At 29.9% G+C, this 20,826-nt stretch overlaps 3 protein-coding genes and 1 long non-coding RNA gene across 7 annotated transcripts in view; 2 read left to right on the top strand and 2 right to left on the bottom strand.

The window, feature by feature from the left end:
- Nucleotides 1-341: 341 nt before the first annotated feature.
- LOC136988600 (arginine kinase) lies at nucleotides 342-3,556 on the bottom strand. Its single transcript, XM_067286503.1, has 6 exons — nucleotides 3,308-3,556; nucleotides 1,712-1,971; nucleotides 1,490-1,638; nucleotides 1,245-1,410; nucleotides 973-1,156; nucleotides 342-762 (listed from the first exon to the last, which is right to left on the bottom strand). The coding sequence occupies exons 1-6, from the start codon at nucleotides 3,477-3,479 to the stop codon at nucleotides 617-619; spliced, it is 1,077 nt and encodes a 358-aa protein (XP_067142604.1). The 5' UTR covers nucleotides 3,480-3,556; the 3' UTR covers nucleotides 342-616.
- Nucleotides 3,557-5,727: 2,171 nt separating this feature from the next.
- Nucleotides 5,728-20,826, top strand: part of Rpn11 (regulatory particle non-ATPase 11) — a 129,811-nt gene continuing 114,712 nt past the window's right edge. Inside the window, exon 1 of the mRNA XM_067286505.1 lies at nucleotides 5,728-5,750. The gene's annotated coding sequence lies outside the window, so the exon portion shown is untranslated. The remainder of the gene's footprint in view (nucleotides 5,751-20,826) is intronic.
- LOC136988455 (uncharacterized) lies at nucleotides 12,082-17,257 on the top strand. Its single transcript, XR_010882766.1, has 2 exons — nucleotides 12,082-12,150; nucleotides 17,041-17,257. It is a non-coding gene; the product is annotated as an uncharacterized lncRNA (long non-coding RNA).
- The window catches only part of LOC136988596 (solute carrier organic anion transporter family member 74D-like), a 55,586-nt gene continuing 52,567 nt past the window's right edge, over nucleotides 17,808-20,826 (bottom strand). For all 4 annotated transcript variants that reach the window (XM_067286493.1, XM_067286495.1, XM_067286494.1 and 1 more), the window contains one exon: nucleotides 17,808-19,429. In XM_067286493.1, coding sequence (XP_067142594.1) covers nucleotides 19,140-19,429 — 290 coding nt within the window. In that variant the 3' untranslated portion in view covers nucleotides 17,808-19,139. The remainder of the gene's footprint in view (nucleotides 19,430-20,826) is intronic.

Genomic DNA, 20,826 nt, shown 5'->3' with positions numbered 1-20,826 from the left:
GAAATTAGCATAGATAGTTTTAAAAATAGACTAGTACGATAAGTACAGCACCTAGAAACTCTTGCCAAAAATCTATCGTTGGGTCAAGGCTAGAAATAGTTTTATGGATGTATTTAAAATAGTAGATTGTAAATATCGTATAACACGTTCATTTTCATTCAGATTTCGGTGGAATTTATGTTTCTAGACGATTTATAATCTGGTTTAATTACTTTATAATTCAGTTTAAATTACAGATAACTTTTTATATAAAATAATTAAATTAATTAATATACGTTTAATAAGTGAGATAAGAATGGATTAATTAAAATCTGCGTTATAAAAAACATAAACAACAGCACTGATTTTTTAAAAGTATTTATTAACAGAGCTAATTTCGTTGATAGTCATAATAATAATAATAATAATCGTGAATAACAAGGGCTTAACACTTCGTAATAAAAATTTTATAGGACAATTCCTCACGGATTAGAAGTTATACAAATTCTGTACACGATTCAGATCACAATTAAAAAAAAAAAAAAAAACATTTTTTTTTCCGAAGTTAATCATTGCCACCACACCAATCCGGGACTAGATAGATAGAATTGATTTTAATTTAATTTGGTCTAAAATTTTATGGGGCTGCTTTTTCCATTTTGATCATCTCCAAGATGCCGTCTTGCATTTCTTTTACAGCTTGGTATTCTGTAAGTCCCATGCGCCTCTTGTTGGAAATGTCATAAACACCACCCTCGCTCTCTGTGTGTTCACCGCGAGTGCCTATAAATAAAATAGTTTTAATTTAAAATTAAGTTTATTTGAAAAATGCCAAATGCCGTTTCGGACAGATTATATTGAACAGACATATCCGAAGATACATCCTTTACGAGTAAGTCGTGTGAAGTTGGAGAGAAACTTTATAAAATTAAATAAGTTTACGAGTGGGAGATGGTTAAAAATGATTTCCGTGTGATTTTGAATGATACATACCGCGGACTTGCAAATTGAATTTAGCAGCAACGTCTTCTAAGACTTTGCGATCTTTGGCCAATTTTGGCAATTGGATGTGCACACTGGCACGGATTGTTGTACCTAAATTAGTTGGGCAGAAAGTAAGGAAACCGAGACGATCGTGGCGAGAAAATGGAACTTTGGATTCGATGATCTTGACGGCCTGCAAATTTAATATTTCGAATAAATCATTATCATTCGTCTATTTTACATTTCTATTATTAGAAGTACACTATATAACTCTATCTTACATCGACTAATCTCTTGAAGACTTGCTTCAAGTCACCACCCTTCTGCATAGAGATGATACGAAGATGATCTTCTTCGTTGCACCAAACCAAGAAGGTTTTGGCATCATTGTGGTAAATACCGCGACCAGTGGGCCAATAACGGCAGGCATTGGCAGCTTGCAAAAATCTACAGCAGAAAAATATAATATATTTTTCGTTTCTTACATTATTTTTTATTTATTTATTTAGTTTAAACTGATATTTACCTATCTCCCTCCTTGAACAAGAAGTGATCGTCGATCAATTGTTGTTGAGTGGCTTTGTCCATTCCAGTCAATGGATAGTATTTACCCTTCAGTTCACCTTCCATGCTAGAAAGGGTGCTGCTAACCTTTTCTTCCATCTCTTTGTATTGCTGTTATAATCAAATTTTATGTAGTAATTTTTTAAAAGCGATTTTTATATAATTTATTGAATTATTTACTTACTGCTTCGGTCAAGCAGGGGTTGAAGGGATAACCTTGAAGACTCCTCCCGCATCGTACTCTAGTTGAAATAACAAATTCGTTGGTTGGGTCGAGGTCGACCAAAGTGTTGATATCACCAAAGTCAGTGGCGGGATGCTTGTCGGTGGATTTGAAACCGGCGTGATAAGCTTCGATGACAGAGTCAAAAAGTGGTGCAAATAAGCTGTAGGATTCGGCATCAGGAGCGTATATACCGACGCCACTGTCCAAATTCTCAACACCTGAATTGAAATTTTAAATATTTATAAAAACTACTAATAGGAATTTGATACTCTAATTAATATTTTCACCCAAAAATATGTTAAATTAAATGAAGATACTGAATAGGTCGATACATGATAGGCTTTCAACAAGTGGGCTTAAATTCGACTGAGGTTCATCTTTCTGTCACTACCAGGATTATTAATACAATTTACTTAGTTTATAGTAAGCCAAAAGACGGATAAAGGATTATTCTAGTTTAAAAAAATAAACGTGTACTGAGGCATAAAGTGAGACCGAGTAACTTCATAATAACGGAACAGTATCAATGAAAGAATGAAAAATTCATTCTCCAAGTCAAATTTAAATTGATTATTGCACGTATTATCATTTACTCTCAGAAGTTACGACGCAATATTGCAAAACTAAATAATATAATTGTCGATCAAGCGGGGATTCGTTCAAACAAGGGTTGGAAGGTGCTTTTAACACTGAATTCGGATTGTGTAAGTAGACAATGAAATTCTTTCTTTTCACAGAACACGAGACTCTACCGAAAATCAGTCTAGGCGAAATTCCAAAATCCTTGACCGTGAGACAATCTGAAAGTCATTCCTATTCTAAAGGCTAACAGGTCCAGATTTTGACGAGAAAAATTGACTAAATTGTATTTGCTGGGATCGAATAACTAACGTTCAAAAAAGGAATGTATTGTATATATGAAAAGATAGTGGTTGGCTGTCTTCTATGGATACTAAAATAAGGGGATTGCCCAATAGCGAGTGTGATAGTTGAATACCAGAAGCAGGAGGAACCTTATTTTAAAAATAGACTCTTCTCTCTCTAACAGTGAGCTCCTTAAACGGTCATCCCAGATTGTAACTGAAATAACCTTTTCAACCGATGATTTCTTATAGAACTACTTTAATTATATTCTATTTTCTATTCGCTGCATTAGTTATTTACATTTGTTCTTTTATAAACTTTCTTCTCTAATTGCAAGTTCGTTTTTGTAATTTTATATTGTAAATATTATTACAAGAGCAAAAGACATATAAATAAATGAAGATTATTGGTATATCTCCAACTACATATTACGCGCTTAATTATTCGTATCATTAAAATATTAATTCTACGTTTATTTTTGAAGCTATTTCAAAAATGCAATTAAATATTATTAATATGGAAATTTAACACTTAAACCTATTGCATAAATATAACTTATGTAAAAATAGTTTTTATAAATAAATATCCAACACTAAACATTATCGGGTAAGGGAGTTGCGCGATATCTTGTAAATTTGGCGCAAGTTAGACAAAACTAGAGTTTGGAATATTTGAAAACAGCGCTAATACCTGATTGGATAATATCTAAAAGAGTGGCACCCATTGCAGTTTGACGGTTCTTCAGTTCATCGAACATTTCTTTTGTCAAACATTGTTTCAGCAATGATTTGCAATCTTTGGCTTCCTGGAGTTTCTTGAAGCCAGCTTCCAATTTTTCGAGAACTGCAGCATCCACGGGCATGATGGCTGTTAGTTTGGTTGTTTGAACACAAAACAGTAATTACAATTGATGCAAGAGGAGCAAAGAAATCATTCGGGACGGTCCTTTTAATACGTCCGACAAAGGATTATGGGTAAAGTAAGATCATGTGAGAATACTTTAACGATTTTGCGCATGCGAAGTAACTATACGTAGATTGATAAAAATAAACATGGTTCGAATTTTCGGATAATGCATGCCAAGAATCGAAAGTCTTTCGATCCTTGTTACTTTCGTGTTCTGTAGGAAAGGTGACAACCGTAATGTTTCCTGGCATTTCCTAATTTAGATTCAATCGTCCAATGGAGTTTATCCAATTGTATTCTTAAGTTAACCATGAATGAAAATGAAACGCACAATAAATATATATGTATATAACAATAACATAAAACTGAAATGTCTAGTAAGCTTTAAATATAGAAGCTATCGAGTTAATAAAAATGTTTAAAATAATATAAATATTTTTGGTTTTATAATTGAAAATGCAGTGTAAGATTGGTAATTGGCACGAAATATAATTAGGAATTTCACTAAATAAATAATAAAATATATTCATTTATATTTTTTAATACAGAAAGTTTTTAGTAAAATTTATATAAAGTATTTAGCATTTTATTTACTATTTTTGATTCAATTAATTCTCTTAATTGTTTATTACAATATATTAGTTTATGTTAATCTTTAAAATCGAAAACAATGAGCAATATTTAGTTAACTAAAGTCTAACTAATTAGTAATTTGAATGTAATTAAAGGATTCTAAGTTCACTTTTGAAAACTTTCAAAAAATGGACTTAAAACAATTACTTGTAATTGCTCTAAGTTAGTAAAAGTTACATTAATTACGTAAATAATAATAATATTTAATATAATGAAAAAAGAAAGTTTACTTTCTTTTCCATTATATTATTCATTCTTTTCTTTTCTGAGTATGATTCTAAATGAATCTATTGATGAAAAGAAAAATGTTTCAAGCTTTAATATCGATAACAAAAACAAAAGCTATATTAACAAATAATACAATGTAGATGCATAGTGACGTTTTCATAATCCTGTATTTCAATAAATATTTAAAAATATTAAAATTTGTTTATATACTTCAAGCGAGTTTATTAAGAACGTATCGTTTATCCTTTATTGTTATTAGCATTGTAAGTTTTATTGAACTGAAATGAGTAATTAAAGTAATAACAAATAAGTGTAATAGGAATCAGGGTCTTTCAGAGATCGAGTGAAACTTGTCATTTACTTTTTTCACTCGCTGGAATTTTAAGACAATCGCAGTTTTAATGGTAACACGAAATGCAATGAAATTAATCTGTAACAAATGTTTTAGAGGCCTTTGCCAAACATTTCTGCTAATCTCCCGTGAAAGGACCCGGAGGATCTTGACTAGTAAATGATAAAGAAAAATTGAGAATTTATAAATATTTTCTATTTTGTCTAAATTTTAAAATTTTAGTTTATATTTATATGCAATTTTATCCACGACATAAATCAAAACTTCCCTTCGAAAGAGAGTCAAAAATGATCGTAACGCAAATAAACACAAAGTCAATGCGCTGTCACCGCACAGTGACGTCAAGCGAGAATACGACACCATTTTTCTATATAAAATTGATTTTGAAATTTTATAAAACGTTCGAATTTCGCATTTGAAATCTTAACTTATAAGTATATAAAATCATTTAATGAATTTTAAATGGAGTTTTAAGCTATTTATTGTATTATTAACTTTAATTCGTTCAACATCCTAAAAATGATTTATATTTGTTAAATTCAGCAATTCAGTATTTTATCAGCTGGAATATATATACATATTGCATAAATACCGTGTTAAGATCCAATTTGAAAATTTAAAATTTGAATTAAACATCGCTGATAGGTCAGTTAAATCACGTGACTAAAACTTTATATTGGAACGAAACTATCTTGCGACTTTAATGTAATGTTAAATTATTGCAAGAGTAATTATTAAAAACTCGAAATAAAAATAAATAAAGAATAAACTGTTAAAAATTCAAAAGATTGGTAAAGAAATATAAAAGATTTATATCCAATAAGGTTATTCACTGCGATATAGCGTGACGATTAAACCAATCAGATGACATTTTACAAATGTCAATGTTTTGTTTATACTCTACTTTTTTTTTTTATTAAATTTTAAACAATTAGTTTCCTGTATTTAAGTAAGCAGTGACGCAAAATTATTATATTGTTTGTCATATTTTCAATTCGAACTGTTGGCTGCTAGGTAAGTGATCTTTCGCATTTAAATTTACACAGAATATATCATTAAATCATTACATAATGGCCTATGTTAAAGTTAAAATTTTTAAATCGGGTCACGTGACTGATTCTTATATTATGACGTTCAATCACGTGATTGATTTAAAGAAAAATTTTAATACAATAATAATTCGTGCTCTTAGAGTGGATGAAAATGGGAGAAAACGATAATAAATGTAGTATTTTCGATATTTTAATACATATTTTGCTCTTTATGTATTATTACGAACACGAATTCTAATTGGTTAAAAATTTTAAAATTCGGATAACGTCACAAATCATAAATTATAATAATTAGTCACGTGCTCCGATTGTAACTCGTGTTTTTTATTTATTTATTTATTCATTATGTGTACGATCATTAAAACAAGTAATAAAATAAATAGATTTATTTATATTTAAACATGTTTATAGTTCAGTATTAAAATTCATCGACCTGTATTGTTATATATTTCTGTAAATATGTTTTTCCTCCACATATGTCAAAATATGGCTGAATGTTATAGGTATGTCTTACACTCTGACACTACAAAAAAAGGTAACAAGCATATAAAATTATTTTTTAAATAAAATAATATATATTTTTTATATTATAGGTTAAAATATTATTATAATAAGGAACATTTTCTCATATAATTTTAACGAATTGACAAATATCGTTTTTAGTTGTTAAGTTTTTACCGCAAGTGCATATTATAAAAATTCATTTTTATAATATGCACTTGCGGTAATATTTTCTATCACGATCGTCACTTTCCTTTGATAGATTTGTGATGTAATTTAAAGTTTGGAGGTCGTCAGAACAAATTGCCGGTAGCCAACCAAAACACTTCTGCCAAATAAAATCCGATTTTTCCAAATAATATTTGGAAAAAACGGATTTTATTTCCACTTATAAGTAAAATAATAATGAACATTTTTTAAAATTTTTTAATACTGTTTCATAGCTTAATAAATTCAATAAAAAAATCCTATTAACAAAATTTTGTTAATAGGATTTTTTAGATGAGAAAGAGAGAGATTATATCAATTTTTTTCTAATGAAATTTTTAAAAATATTCTACAAATTTTGAAGAATATTCTACAATTTTTCTACAAATTTTTCTACAAATTTTGAAGAATATTCTACAATTTTTCTACAAATTTTTCTACAAATTTTGAAGAATATTCTACAATTTTTCTACAAATTTTTCTACAAATTTTGAAGAATATTCTACAATTTTTCTACAAATTTTTCTACAAATTTTGAAGAATATTCTACAATTTTTCTACAAATTTTTCTACAAATTTTGAAGAATATTCTACAATTTTTCTACAAATTTTTCTACAAATTTTGAAGAATATTCTACAATTTTTCTACAAATTTTTCTACAAATTTTGAAGAATATTCTACAATTTTTCTACAAATTTTTAAAACATGAAAAAAAAAATAAATCAGAATTTAATTTTTAATGTGTTTTTCTTTAATTTAAGATACAAAACTACATTTGTTTATTTCTAAGAATCATTTCTGCTCTGTATTTAAAGATTTTCCAATCTAAGTTATTTTATTATCTATTAAATTTCTGTTAAAAGTAGTAGTTTCTGTTGAAAATTTATTTTAAGTTTGTAGATTTTAACTGATTTTTTAGACAGATTAAATTATTTTATAATTGTTATAAATTATCTAATTATTATTAATAAACAAAGAACGTGTAACTGTTTAAAAACTTTTTTAAATATTTTATTGAATGTATTTGATTATATAGATATATTAAAAACATATAAACTATCTTATAATTCGCAATTTTTCTTTAATAATCGATAAATAATTCGTTTGTTGACTTATGATTACTATTTTGAATGTTATTAATATATTCTGGTTATATTTTGCAACATAACACATTATTTTTAAATGCTTAAAAGCAAATATATACTGTATATTATATATATAGGAAAGTATATATATTTTTTAAACTTTAAAAATAAAAACTAATTAATGTTTCTGTCTTCAAATTGCATTTTAAAGTTTGTGTCGTGGAATGCATTCTAATCTGAAACCTGGAAATACTCCAGATGACAGGCAGTTTAGTTCTTACTATCCGTTACATAATACCTGTATGCTTAAAAATAAGAAAATAAGCAGATATTTAAATATATGATATATAATAGTATAAAAATATATGGATATTCTGTATATAATTAGCCTATATATATATATATATGAGGTCTTTATTTGGAAAATTGACTTGTTCTTGTGTAATATAGTATATTTATAAAATATTAATGATATATAAAGAGTAAATATTAAATTTTTATATTAAAATTCTGCTGTCTTAAATTAGTTGTTATTCGTAATCGAATCTCAAGAATAGCATAGAGATGTCAGGTATTAAACGAACCGGGTGTTAGGAAAATCTATGACTTATCATGTTTTTAAATCTTGCTACTCAAATTTCGTCCACTTCTACTTAAGATAGAACTTTGAGGACAACTAAATCCGATGACAATGCATTTTAAGATGTTAGGGTGTGGCCCTACCACCATGTTCTTTCCCATCCGAAACCCGATAAACATAACTAAATGTAGAATTTAATCATGATGTGTGTGTATAAAATGCACTGTAATAAAGTATATGGTAGGGGTTGGGTTATCTCACCATTCCCACATCAATCTCGAAACATATGTCCAATATTTTAAATAAGTTTTTAAAAAATGTAATAAAATTACAGGTCAGTGGGGAGAGTTTAAGTCCCTGTAGCTCCATTCCCTGCTCAGAAAGATAAATTAAACTTAACAACTTTTAATTAATACAGCTTTCTCGATTTCTGTATTTTGAATTAAAGATAACAAAATAAATGTTTGATAGTATTATACCAGTCAAGAACCGAATGATAGAGACGATTAAGACGTCTGAGTACCGTTCTGAGAGAATCGAAATCGAATCCGGATGAACAACCCCTGGAATTTCTCATGGGCGATCTATCCCGAATATGTCGGGTCCTGTCCCTCTCTACTCTGTCGTCCCTTTTGCAGGCTTTACAGAAATCACAAAAGGTATGAAAAAAAGCTCTTTAAGCCTACAGGACGGAAAGACTTTAAAAAAATGAAAAAGTCCTTATTGGGAAGTCTTAATCAGCTAGCAGGGTTTAGCTCTTTCAAGAGGATATGTCTTAACTAGTGCAGGGCTAAGAGCTTGAGATTTTGTTATCATGCATTTCCAATACACTTCTACAATTCAAACACAATGGTCTCATTCTATTTTAGTATTTTACGTATTCACATTAAGACTGTGCCTAACTCTGAATATGATCGCAGTAGGGTTTCAGCTATTAAATTATAGTACTTATCCATTATAAGTATATAATTTTGTTTTTGCAATATTAATCAGATTCAGTTACCACAGCTGATAAATCCAATCGAAAGCCCACTAGCTTCAGTTGTTTTATGTAACTCAGGTTTTATATTGTGCAAATAATTATCATTGTTTGTAATGACGAAGCAAGAAAGTAAACGTTTAATTTTGTTACAAGTTGGGTAATAAAATTTTATATTTTCAGTATCATTCGTGAAAAGATAAAACATGGACTAGAGATCGATAGACACTGTGAGACAAAAATTGTATTTTCAAAAGTTAAAAATCCATTGACAATGAATTTGTTTGTGATAATTCAAACAAATCAATAAGAATTATAAGTATTTGAATTGAAAATTTCATAAAATAAAGCCTCGGAGTTATAAACTTCTTCGAACATTGATAAAAGTTATTATCGAGGTTGAGGCCGAAGTTTTAAACGCGAAAACGTGTACGTCGGACGTTCAGCGCCGCCTTCCTGTAAGCCTAGAAGTTTAACAATAGCGTTTGGAATGTCGAGCATGATCTTCACTGACTTTCCAAACGCCATTGTCAAACTTCTAGGCTTACAGGAAGGCGGCGCTGAACGTCCGACGTACACGTTTTCGCGTTTAAAACTTCGGCCTCAACCTCGCTATTGATTATTCGATACGTCGCGTCGTTTCTAGATATCGATATACTGAAATAGCTAACATAAATCAAATTTTGTTAAGTATTTTAGTACCTCAGTATTAAGCTAAATATTACGTATAGTGTGAATTAGAACTGGACTAGAACCACACGGTTTCGCAATTTCCGATGACTGTCCCCGGTTCTACCTGTTCCCAATATAATCTCCCATGCCATGATTCCCGTTTTCAACGAAACTGATAGTCGTGTCACACGTCATGTTTTCCTATTTATTGGGATTTCTTTTCTGTAGGCTATACAGTATTACACGTATTATTAGCCCGCCTCTCTAAAAAGAATCACTACCGAAGGGCCACGGATAGCGTCATCATTGCCTATAGGTCTGTGTACGTTCTCTGTAATTCGGCATTCGCTAATCTGGCATCTTTCTGCAAGGAATGGCCGTATTAGCAAGAGTCTAGTGTATTAAAAAGCAAAGAATAGTTTACAGAATGACTAATTTTAATACTATTACATTTGTTTTTATTGTCACGGAGATATATTTTTAGTGAAATTTTACATATTTTGTCGCTTTTTAAAAACTTTTTTTTAATGTAATTAAAGAATTCTATATTATTCGTCATGAACTTGTCGAAATTGTCAAAAAAGTTTATTAATTTTTAGTTTTCAATAACGATATTACTCAATAGTTCAACATTCCAGAGGTTTCATCATACCATGATCCGTACAATACAAAGTGTACATTTGCAATACTGTATTTAAATATTTAATTATATTATTTATGTTGTGACGATGGAGAACGAATTGTTTAGTAAGGACCTTATCAGTAGTTAAAATATATCTCGGCCTATACTGATATTGATTTTGCTGTATTTCCTATCCTAAAATTACAAATTAAATTGTTTTGAAATAATTTTATTACCATTTAAAGTTATTAGAACAAGACTCGATAAAATTGCAATTTATTTTTCACCAAATAACCGGTTAACCGACGCATTTTTCCGATAGAAAATAGCGCAATAAAACACAGTACAGTTAACTATTGTAATATTTTTATTAATAACTTAAATTACGTAAAAATTAAATTTAGTAATTATCAAATATACGGGTATATGCAAAAATTTTCAGAATTCAATCACGTTTATTGGGCTGTAATTTGAAAAATTGTAGACCTATAAATCCCGTGTCGTCCGTCCGTCTGTCCTTCCTTAATCTCGAGAAGGGAGTTAGATAGATAAAGGATGAGACTAGATATGGAAATCTTAAAAATAGGCGGCCCCGATTAACTATATATGAACTTCCGACGCAAACCGGATGTCACGTTATTTCAATTCAAAAACTTTCTTACGAAAGGCGCTAGATAGATGACTGACACGACTCTATTGTTAAAGGAAAAGTATGACGCACAGGGGCAAGTTTCTTCTATGTAGCTTACAGAATCAAAATTTGATCAATCGATTTTGATTAAACTTTGCCATTTTCCATTAATTGCGATGAAGAATCCAAAAATATAATAAGGATCCATTTAAATGTAAAAAATAAGGGTTTGTGACTTGGCTTTCGACATACATTGGGGTTAAAGTGACAATGTCCGTACTTCCCATGCCACTGACAATGCTTAATGGAATTTAAGGGGTCAAAAATATAACACAGCATTGTTTATATTTCGCGCCTATTTTCCATTAGGCCGAAATACAAAGAAAAAATAAGAACAAAGCAATCGATGGCAATTGCTTTGTTCTTGGATCGTCTCTCCTGTGGATGGCAAGTACGAGGATAGCCTATTTTGTGGCGACGAGTGCAAGGATCGCTTCTTTATTTCCGGCTCCACCTCAATTCTATAGCGATACGACAAGTCGCGCGATAGCCTAGTATTTGTCATTATGTAATATGCCACGTTCTTTCTATATAGGGCCTATATTTTTCAAACGCTTTTTTGTATCATGTCCTCAAACCTTGAAACTTAAATTCGGTCCATCACGGTATGAATTTTATAACTTCTAATTAAAAAATAACCGATCACAGCTTCGGCCGTAGACTGCCATAATGGAGGCTATATTGGGCTAATTAATGGCACCGCCCGGACTCAATCTTAGGTCCCTGAGAACTATAAGCTGATATCCGGTGGGCCGAGCACACGAGTATAGAATCTGTGAATGAGCGCTTATCTTCTGCAACTATTCCCACCACTTGCTGACTTAAACATTCGAGGTAGCCTATTTCAAGTTTCGTCCGAAATAAAAATCCGACGATGTAAATCCGTGAAATAAATTTCTGAACCTTCTCTTTTTAATTAATTAAGTTCTTATATAATTTACAAAAAAGTTGCGAATGGCCATTATAGGGTATCGTGACTTTATGACGGACATCCTGGTACTCGGCGATGGCCATATTTATGTAGGTACAACTTTATACGTTAGTCTAAGTAGTGCTAATCTATTAAAACATAACTTAGTTATTTAAAGTAAACGAGCATTTATTTATTGTGACACGGTCATAATGCCGGGCTGCAATTTAAATTTTTTAAATTTAAAATATATGTTCTCCACCTCAGTGGCGTGCCGTCATTGGAAGCTGTGGAAGCGCCGCTTCCCTTGTATTTTCTAAAATCTAAATAGACACATTGCGCGATTATTTTCATATTTGACACGTACTTATTTGAGATTACTATAAAATTAATTTGGTTAATGTTACCCTACGGTATACAAAATGGCGGCTCGTCTCTGATTCCAGCAAGGAAACAGTGGGGACGCACGTTCTAACCTAACCTAACCTATTGTAACTAACTTACCCCTATTTAATAATTTTTTTGCTAATAATTATGGTAATTTATTAGAATAAGTTAGGTTAGGTTAAAACGTGCGTCCCCACTGTTTCCTTGCTGGAATCGGAGACGAGCCGCCATTTTGTATACCTAGGGTAACATTAACCTAATATTTTATTTATAACCGCATTATGTATTTTATTAGATTGTAGTTAGATTATGTATTTTATAGAAATCTGTAATAAAATACATAATACATAGTGCATATTCCCAATGGAAGCGCTGTATTGTCGAATACGGGACAGCTACCGGGCGAAATATTTGAACGGTGTAAAGCAGCCAATTTACTGTCATTGGGTGCACGCGCTTTACAGAGCACCAACCTCTGGCGGTTTAGCCGGTGGATGCTACACACCATAACGCTTCCCTATCCCTTAGCCACTGGTAGGGAGCTATTTGACTAAGTGCATTGTTTTAAGATTTAAAAAGTAAAGAATATTCAATGTTATTTTTATGTACGTTTCTTTGCAAAGTTATATTTAATTATAATTATATTGACGGATTTTCAGACATAAAATCTTTAGAATTTTCATCACTTTTAGATATTAATAATTTTAAATATTATGAAAAACAAATTTCCCAAGCGAGTTTTAATTATTTAAATTAAGTAAATTTTATGGGAAATTTTTTGATTTATCCAAATTACGTAGCGAATCGCAATATTTATATTCGTGTCCGGACTATATCGACAAGTAACTCTTAAACATAAAACATATTATAATTAATGTCGATCCGAACAAAGACGTACTAAAGAATTATATGATTTAATATCATTAATTTTTATGGAACCATCTACCAGTGGGTCTGTCGAGCAGTTTTTCGAGCACAAATCAAATTCATACATGGGCAGGAACACTCCGTCGGAGGAAAAAATTGTCGTCGCTAGCGTTGCTTTCGATAGAAAAAGAGCTTTCAAATACGTCGATGGAGCGACTTTTATGATAAAGTAATTCACGACTTTGAGGAAAAAATCGCCGAATAGAATTAGTTTATAAAAAATTAAAAAAAACAAGTTTTTCTATCATTGTTTGTATCATATCAATTTGTATTTTAGAACTAAAAATACATAAATTGTTTATTTTTGTCATTTCCAGTATTTGTTTAAAATTTTTATGGAAATATGAGATTCCGGAACAGGTCCGAACCGTCACGAAAGACGGGAAAAAACGGTTAATTGTGAGGAAAATTTATTAGTTTAAACATAGGAAAAAGTCGTTTGTAGTCGGACACCCATTGTTTATATCAAACTGCCAGGCAGAAATCATAAATCGCGGAAGGAAGTCGTCCTACGATCGGTGGAAGATCGAATTCGTTTTCGATTTTGACCTTTCTGGCGCTCCAGGTAGGAGTCTCGTTACGCTTAGTAACCAGGGACCAACCACTCGGGAAGCGTGATTGAGATAGAACGACCAATCAAAATGGACGAAAGAAAGAACGGAGATTGATATAATCCCCGACAATCGAGGACACCTCGCACTCGGTTAACGTTCCGAATAACCAAACCGCCGTGTGTCGACGCGCAAAAAAAAAATGCAGTTTCTCGTCTATTGTGTCAACTTGTAACTCGTGCCACTTCGGTCTTAGGCCTTGTCCTCGACGCCAAGGGACGAAGTCTCCCCGTGCCTTACAGACTCGTCGACGCCACTGTCCCGGGGCCACCTTCGATCGACGATTAAAGAACCACATCGACGCCCAAGAAGTCGGAATAACTGATTGTCCTAAAGCAAACTATTTGTGCATAGTGTATGTTAATTTTAGGTTAAAATAAACGGTTGTTTTCATATACTTGTCGTCTTTGTCTCCTCCGCCACCACGCACGTACGAATGGACCCTAGACCATCACTTTACGCAAGGTCCTAGTCACTGACGAGCAATTAACTGATTGCCCCTGGAAGTCGGCTTCTTACAGAAACACAGCTTCCCTATCATCAAATGTCACGGCACGCCACTGCTCCACCTCAAATTAGTAGCGGATTGTCCCTGGTACATCATACTTTTTCCTTTAACAATAGAGTCGTGCCCGTTATCTACACCTTTCGTGGAAATTTTTGAATTGAAATAACTTGACTAATAAGTTATATATTATATAACTGACGGCTCTGTGTGTTCATCATATAACATTCTTCAGCATTGCCAACTTGGAGACTTTGACTCTAGATTTAGGGATGACACAAGTTTTAGGGCTCATTTAGGGTTAAAAATATAGGTTTTTTTTATAACATTAATGAATTAAAAGTGGTATTTATGAATTGATTACGAGATGGGAGATGATGTATAATTTGCTAGCAGAGCATCCAGCATTCTATAAGTGCCTAGAAAAAGTATATAGCCTAACTACTTATTTCATACTTTGCCAACTGTTTTTAGGCATTCTTTAGATTGTGCAGACAGTGCCTGAATTTAGAATGATCAGACATTCCCGATTTCCGGAGATCGTCCTCTTATTGCTAGGTTTTACTATTTGATTCTACAATTTTATTAAAATAATGGTTAATGTTACCTATGGTTCCAAAATGGCGGCTCGTCTCTGATTCAAGCTAACAGAAGAAAGGAAACAGTGGGGATGCACGTCTAACCTAACCTAACCTATTCTAATAAATTACCATAATTATTACCAACCAAATTATTAGAGCAGGTTAGGTTAGGTTAGAACGTGCGTCCCAATGCTTTCTTCTGTTTCCTTGAATCCGCCATTATGGCACGCCGCCATTATGGCACCTTAGGTAACATTAACAAAAATAATTAAATAATTATTTTTTTTAGTAATAAATTATATCGTTTATACTCATTGTAATTAAAATTAATTTTTTATAGTAATTATTTTATTACAACGTATAAATTAAGTCTCTATCTGGAAATATTAACTCATAAAAGGTTTTTATAAATTACAAATTTGTTGCCTACATTCAGAACCGAAGAAAATGCTGAACTAATAATCGGGTAGTATTAGCAATATCTACAACCGTTGCTATTAGCAATGGCGCATTATAGTTTCAAGGGCGCCCAGACAAATTTGAATTAGGGGGCTCCATTGACTTCAGACATTTTTCTTCGGGAAAATTTTTTAGGGAAAAGATTTTCTTATTAAAAAAAAAATTGATTTGGGGAAAGATAAAAAAAAAAATTGATTCTTATAAAAATTGACCCCTTTTGCCCATGGGATAATCCGCCACTGGCCATTATACATCATGCATACTGTATATACGATATTATGGAACTTCGTGCCAAAATTTTAGGGTCAAAATAAGCTTAAATCCTCGAAAACGAAACAGATTTTAAAAAACATTTGGAGGATTCTAAACTTATATTTTTATAACCTACATTTTCATCATATAAAATTTTATATACACATTACTATATCACAAATGTAGCAGTAATTTGATATTTAGGCATTTAAAAACTCGTTCTAAAAGAGATAAAAATCAATATACATTCTGATACATCATTAAATTTTTCTTCAAAAACTCACTTTTATGTGGTACTAGTACATAAATTATTGCTTTAGATGGAATTGATTAAATACATACAAGAATTATTTATATGTATTTAATCAATTCCGTTTAATTATATTTGAAATCTTTATATTCGGCTATGTATATGTGGATAACAGAACATCCAGATATGGATATAAGAGGTTATTGCCTATTAGCATACTTTTTTTTTTATGTAAGTAAATCTAGGGATCTTCAGTTATAAATTTCAATCTACTAAGATCTATATTAAATCTGTATTCAGACAACAATATACACACTCCCTGATTGTTATTCAAGAAGAAAAGGGTATTTAATTATCAACATATCCCCAATAATCATTGAAAATAAAAAAATCACCTTTCAGACTACACTGAAACTAACATTTTGTATGAATTTTTAATTGTAACTAGTAAATGACTCAACAAAAATAACAAAATTTAAGCAGTTATTAAATGACATTTTTAGTTAGTGATACTCTATGATATCTTATTCGTGTATAATAAATAATTTAATAATACAAGGAATTGAATATACATATATAAAGAGAAGAATTGTATGAAATTTAAAACAAGTTCATTGCACCCTAACCAGTACTAAAATTGGAACAGACACAGAATGCAGAACAGCTGATGGTGTAACTGCTTAATAGTATTGTAGTAACCTAACTGAGACAATAATTGGCAACATTAATAAGATTTTTTTTAAATGAGAATCTTGAAAACTGCAAATTATTCATATAACAAAGTTAGGACAATGCATTTTAAAAAACTATTGTAAAAATATTCTTAACTTTCATTATTATTGCAAATTGAAATGCTAATTTCACATACTAAGCATGATTTTAAGCATTACTTTTAAAATGATGAATAAATTAATTAAACTTTAATTTATAAACTTTTTTACTTTTAAATTAATGTCATATTTTAAAATTCTATATCATCATCGTCATCATAATTTAATAAATGTAGAAATGAATACATTTTTATAATAATAGCTATCTGTCATATTATCACCGACGTCAAAGTAATCCAAAGATAGAAAAGCTGACAAAGTAAACCCCTCGCAAGAAAGAATATGGCCTTGGAAGTTAGAGCAATTGCCAATTACTAGACATCCTTGAATATTTTCAAGGTCTGAAAAAAGAACAGACTTGCTTCAATATCATTGTAGTTTGAATATTGATGCCCTTTGCTATTGCCTATTAGACTAATGTTTTATGAAATTACATATTAATTTATATATATATATGAAATTATGCTTGACTCTAAAATAAGATATAAATTTTTATATTAATTTAAAAAAATACTTTATAGAGTTCTGGTGTTAATATTTGGAAAAGATTATGTTCTTATATGTTAAATTTCCTTTTGTTGTATAAAAATTTAAAAAATATGATCTAGATTGTACATTTTTGGAACACACCTAAGTATTCTAAACATTTTCGATTAATAATGATTAAAGATAAATGAAATAATTTATCTTTATAAAGTTTTATTTAAATCCTTAAATAGTTTAATTATTATATCTACACAAGGATAATTATTTGATTAAAATTACTGTTGTTCTATAGATTGTAATCTCTAATTTATGGCTACTCTTCTTAAATTTTGATGAAACTTAATCGAAAATAATTTAAAAAAGATTTCTAATGTATATAAGTGAAATTAATTGATTACTAATGTATCAGAGACGAACTAAATATTGATAAGAAGAACTGATCAGGAAGAATTACTAAATCAAATTAATCACAAAGCTCTGAAATTTACTTAACAGCAGTATATTATTATTTTATACTGTCAACAGTACATAAATAAATTTTCCTGATGTAAATCAAAAATTATTTTATAGATGTACACAACGGTCAACTTGTTTTGCATCATCAAATTTCCATACCTGTAAATTAAAAATTGTTGTTACATTTATCACATTACAATAATTGAACTTTCTTTTTTTTATAATGGTAACCTTAAAAGTCTTTCCCTAAACTTTTTTATATATTTTTTACAAGAAATAAACATAAGTTCCACATATCTGTTGAAATAGAACTTACTCTTTATATAAACATTTTAAATATTGTTTGATTCTATCATTAGAATATTCTAATTAAAGACAATCTACAAAGACAATTTTTTTAGGGATATGAATCTGTAAAAAAATTTTGATGATCTGGTAGACTAGAAACACCAATCCACTCTCGGTAAATAGCATAAATACAAGTTTAATATTTATATGCGGTACGTATATAACTTGATCTTAGAATTTGTTTTTAAAACAAAACTACAAACAATTCTAAATACTGTGTCAATGTACTTTTTCTTCTTTTAATATGATATACTTTATAATGTAATGACAATAACAAAGAATTTACACATCTCATTAGAATAAATGATTGTTAATAACATTTGCATATGGAAATACTTATCACTTTTGAAATATATTTATGCATAAACAATAAATTTTCAAAAATTCTTAATTTTTCAATAATCATTTCATTTAATATTTGTTAAAGCTGCCTAAAACTTTCTTAACATCTTGCCATAAAACAATCAATTTCTGAATAATTATAAAATGTGATATACCAATGTGAGCAATCAATTTTTATATGTAGAAAATTTTCTATGAAATGTATGACAAAAGTGAAAAATTTCCATATTCAAATAACAATTTCTTTACCTGTGATAAAATTTAATAATCTTAGAAAATACACAGTATAAATGTAATCACTCTTTCTCTGAAATATGCTATATTTAACACATTGCGTGTAAAACAACGTATTAGGAATCCACTGAATGAACATGCAAGTACTTCTGTCATTACAAACGCTTCATTTCTTGTCCATAAACTTTATAAGGAAAAATTTATACAATTAAACTGTACACAGGAGAATATATAACTAAAATGTGCTTAGTAAAAACATTGTGCTCATTGACTATCTTGTGTAGAAGTTTGCACATAATGGACAATGAGTATTATTGGAACTGCAGTCCAGAATATTCATATTGTGGCAGGACTCAATGGATGGAATTCCATCAGTATTAATTAACTATATATTTACGGAGTTCCTGTAATAAGGCATTCAAGCATTAGTGGCTTTTATACACTTGATTCAAACTGTCCGCAAGGACCAGAATTCATAGGTATCACTTCGTCTGCATTTGTAACGTGTTCTTCTTCTTGAAATTGAATAGATCTTGCTTTATAACAGACTAGAGCATCTACAAGAAATGCCGCAAACATAATTGCAGCAGTAAGGCCATGAAACACCATTCGAAATTTGTCTGGATCATACACTCGACAAGCTCCGGCTTCCCCACAATTATCTTCCCAAAATAAACAAGCAGAGTCAACAACAGCACCATAGATAATAGGACAAGGCACGTTTCCTAAATAAAATTTTTAAAAAATACATCTTTTAATATATAATATAAAATTTTAAATCATTTTTAATGAAATTACAAATCAATATTTTAATAATCAAGAGCTTAATAATTAAATTCAAGGAATTTAAAATTGTAAAAATTACAGTTAAGTTAATATTCAAAAATGCTGTAAAATGTATAACATACTTCTTAATTTTAAAAGACTTTCAGTAAATGTTATGTAATATCTAAAATAATTTCATTAATTGCATTGTTATGTTTATTGTAATAAATATTTGATGGATAGTTTCTTCAGAAATAAAATGTGACAAAATTAATATGTAAAAATTTTGCAATTCTAAACTGGTATACATTTCTTTAACTGTTATAAATGAATTTTCAATATGTTAATTAAGATTATTGAGTTCTTTCCCTTAAACGTTTAATACATTAAAAAATTGTGTTTTATTATGTAACAGTTGATTTTATTTATCATCAATAAAATATTAAAATTTTCTATTAAAAGAATGCTTTTCTGTTTATCCCACTTTTGCATTATACAATTCATAGAAATCATTAACCAGGAATGTAAAGAACAAAGCTGAATCATCCTCTTTCCTCTTCTTTTCATCAAAATCTCATTCGAGAATGGATAAATGTAGGCTACCATTGCTATACAATATAGGATTTTTTTTGCCAAGGAGTTAATTATAAGTTTCAGTTAAGAATAAAATTTGTAATAATATTTAATTATAATATTTTATTGATATAATATAAAATACTGTTATGGATAATAAAAGCAAAAAAACTAAATTCTTTTAGAAATAGACTCAATGATGAATTTCTTAATTTAAGTTGTATATTATTTTTCTAAGTAAAACAATTAAAACTGTACAGTTGAATAATTATTATTATAGCATATAAATATTCTTTACTCGACTGATATTTTTACTACTAAAAAAGGTTAATTTTTCTTATACTAAAACTGAAAAGCAAATTTATTTTTTCAAATTAGCACTTGCATTCCACCAATCAGTTGACATCCACAAGAGCCGAATTATCGGGCTAGAGTTGGCTATAATAAATAAATAATTAATAAGACAATTTGGCACTAGAGCTTGGTGTTAGGCGCCATCTCTTACTAAACTTAATAATTATAATTAAATTAAATAAATAATTTTAATAATTTGGAACTGGAGGAAAAGAAATCGGCCCGAAGCGGGACTCAAACCTGCAACTTCTGCTATCCGTGCAGACACGTTACCAGTTACGCTACCCAGACCTTCAGTCCGATCGCCTCCTCCAGTATATATAAGCTAACACAACGACCATCGACGGTCACTACGAAGTGAGACTCGAACCCGCTTCGGGTTGATTTCTTTTCCTCCAGTTCCAAATTATTAAAATTATTTATTTAATTT

The sequence above is a fragment of the Centruroides vittatus genome, unplaced genomic scaffold (assembly GCF_030686945.1).
Source record: "Centruroides vittatus isolate TY-2023 unplaced genomic scaffold, ASM3068694v2 scaffold_3315, whole genome shotgun sequence".
Classification (NCBI taxonomy): domain Eukaryota; kingdom Metazoa; phylum Arthropoda; class Arachnida; order Scorpiones; family Buthidae; genus Centruroides; species Centruroides vittatus.
This window is presented reverse-complemented; position numbering and strand designations above follow the sequence as displayed.

Excerpts from the sequence above, each read along its gene's own strand:
- LOC136988600 (XM_067286503.1), bottom strand. The coding sequence starts at position 3,479 with ATGCCCGTGGATGCTGCAGTTCTCGAAAAATTGGAAGCTGGCTTCAAG. Across the intron at positions 1,972-3,307 it reads TTTAGATATTATCCAATCAG|GTGTTGAGAATTTGGACAGT; the intron begins GTATTAGCGCTG and ends ATTTCAATTCAG. Across the intron at positions 1,411-1,489 it reads TTGTTCAAGGAGGGAGATAG|ATTTTTGCAAGCTGCCAATG; the intron begins GTAAATATCAGT and ends TTTCTGCTGTAG.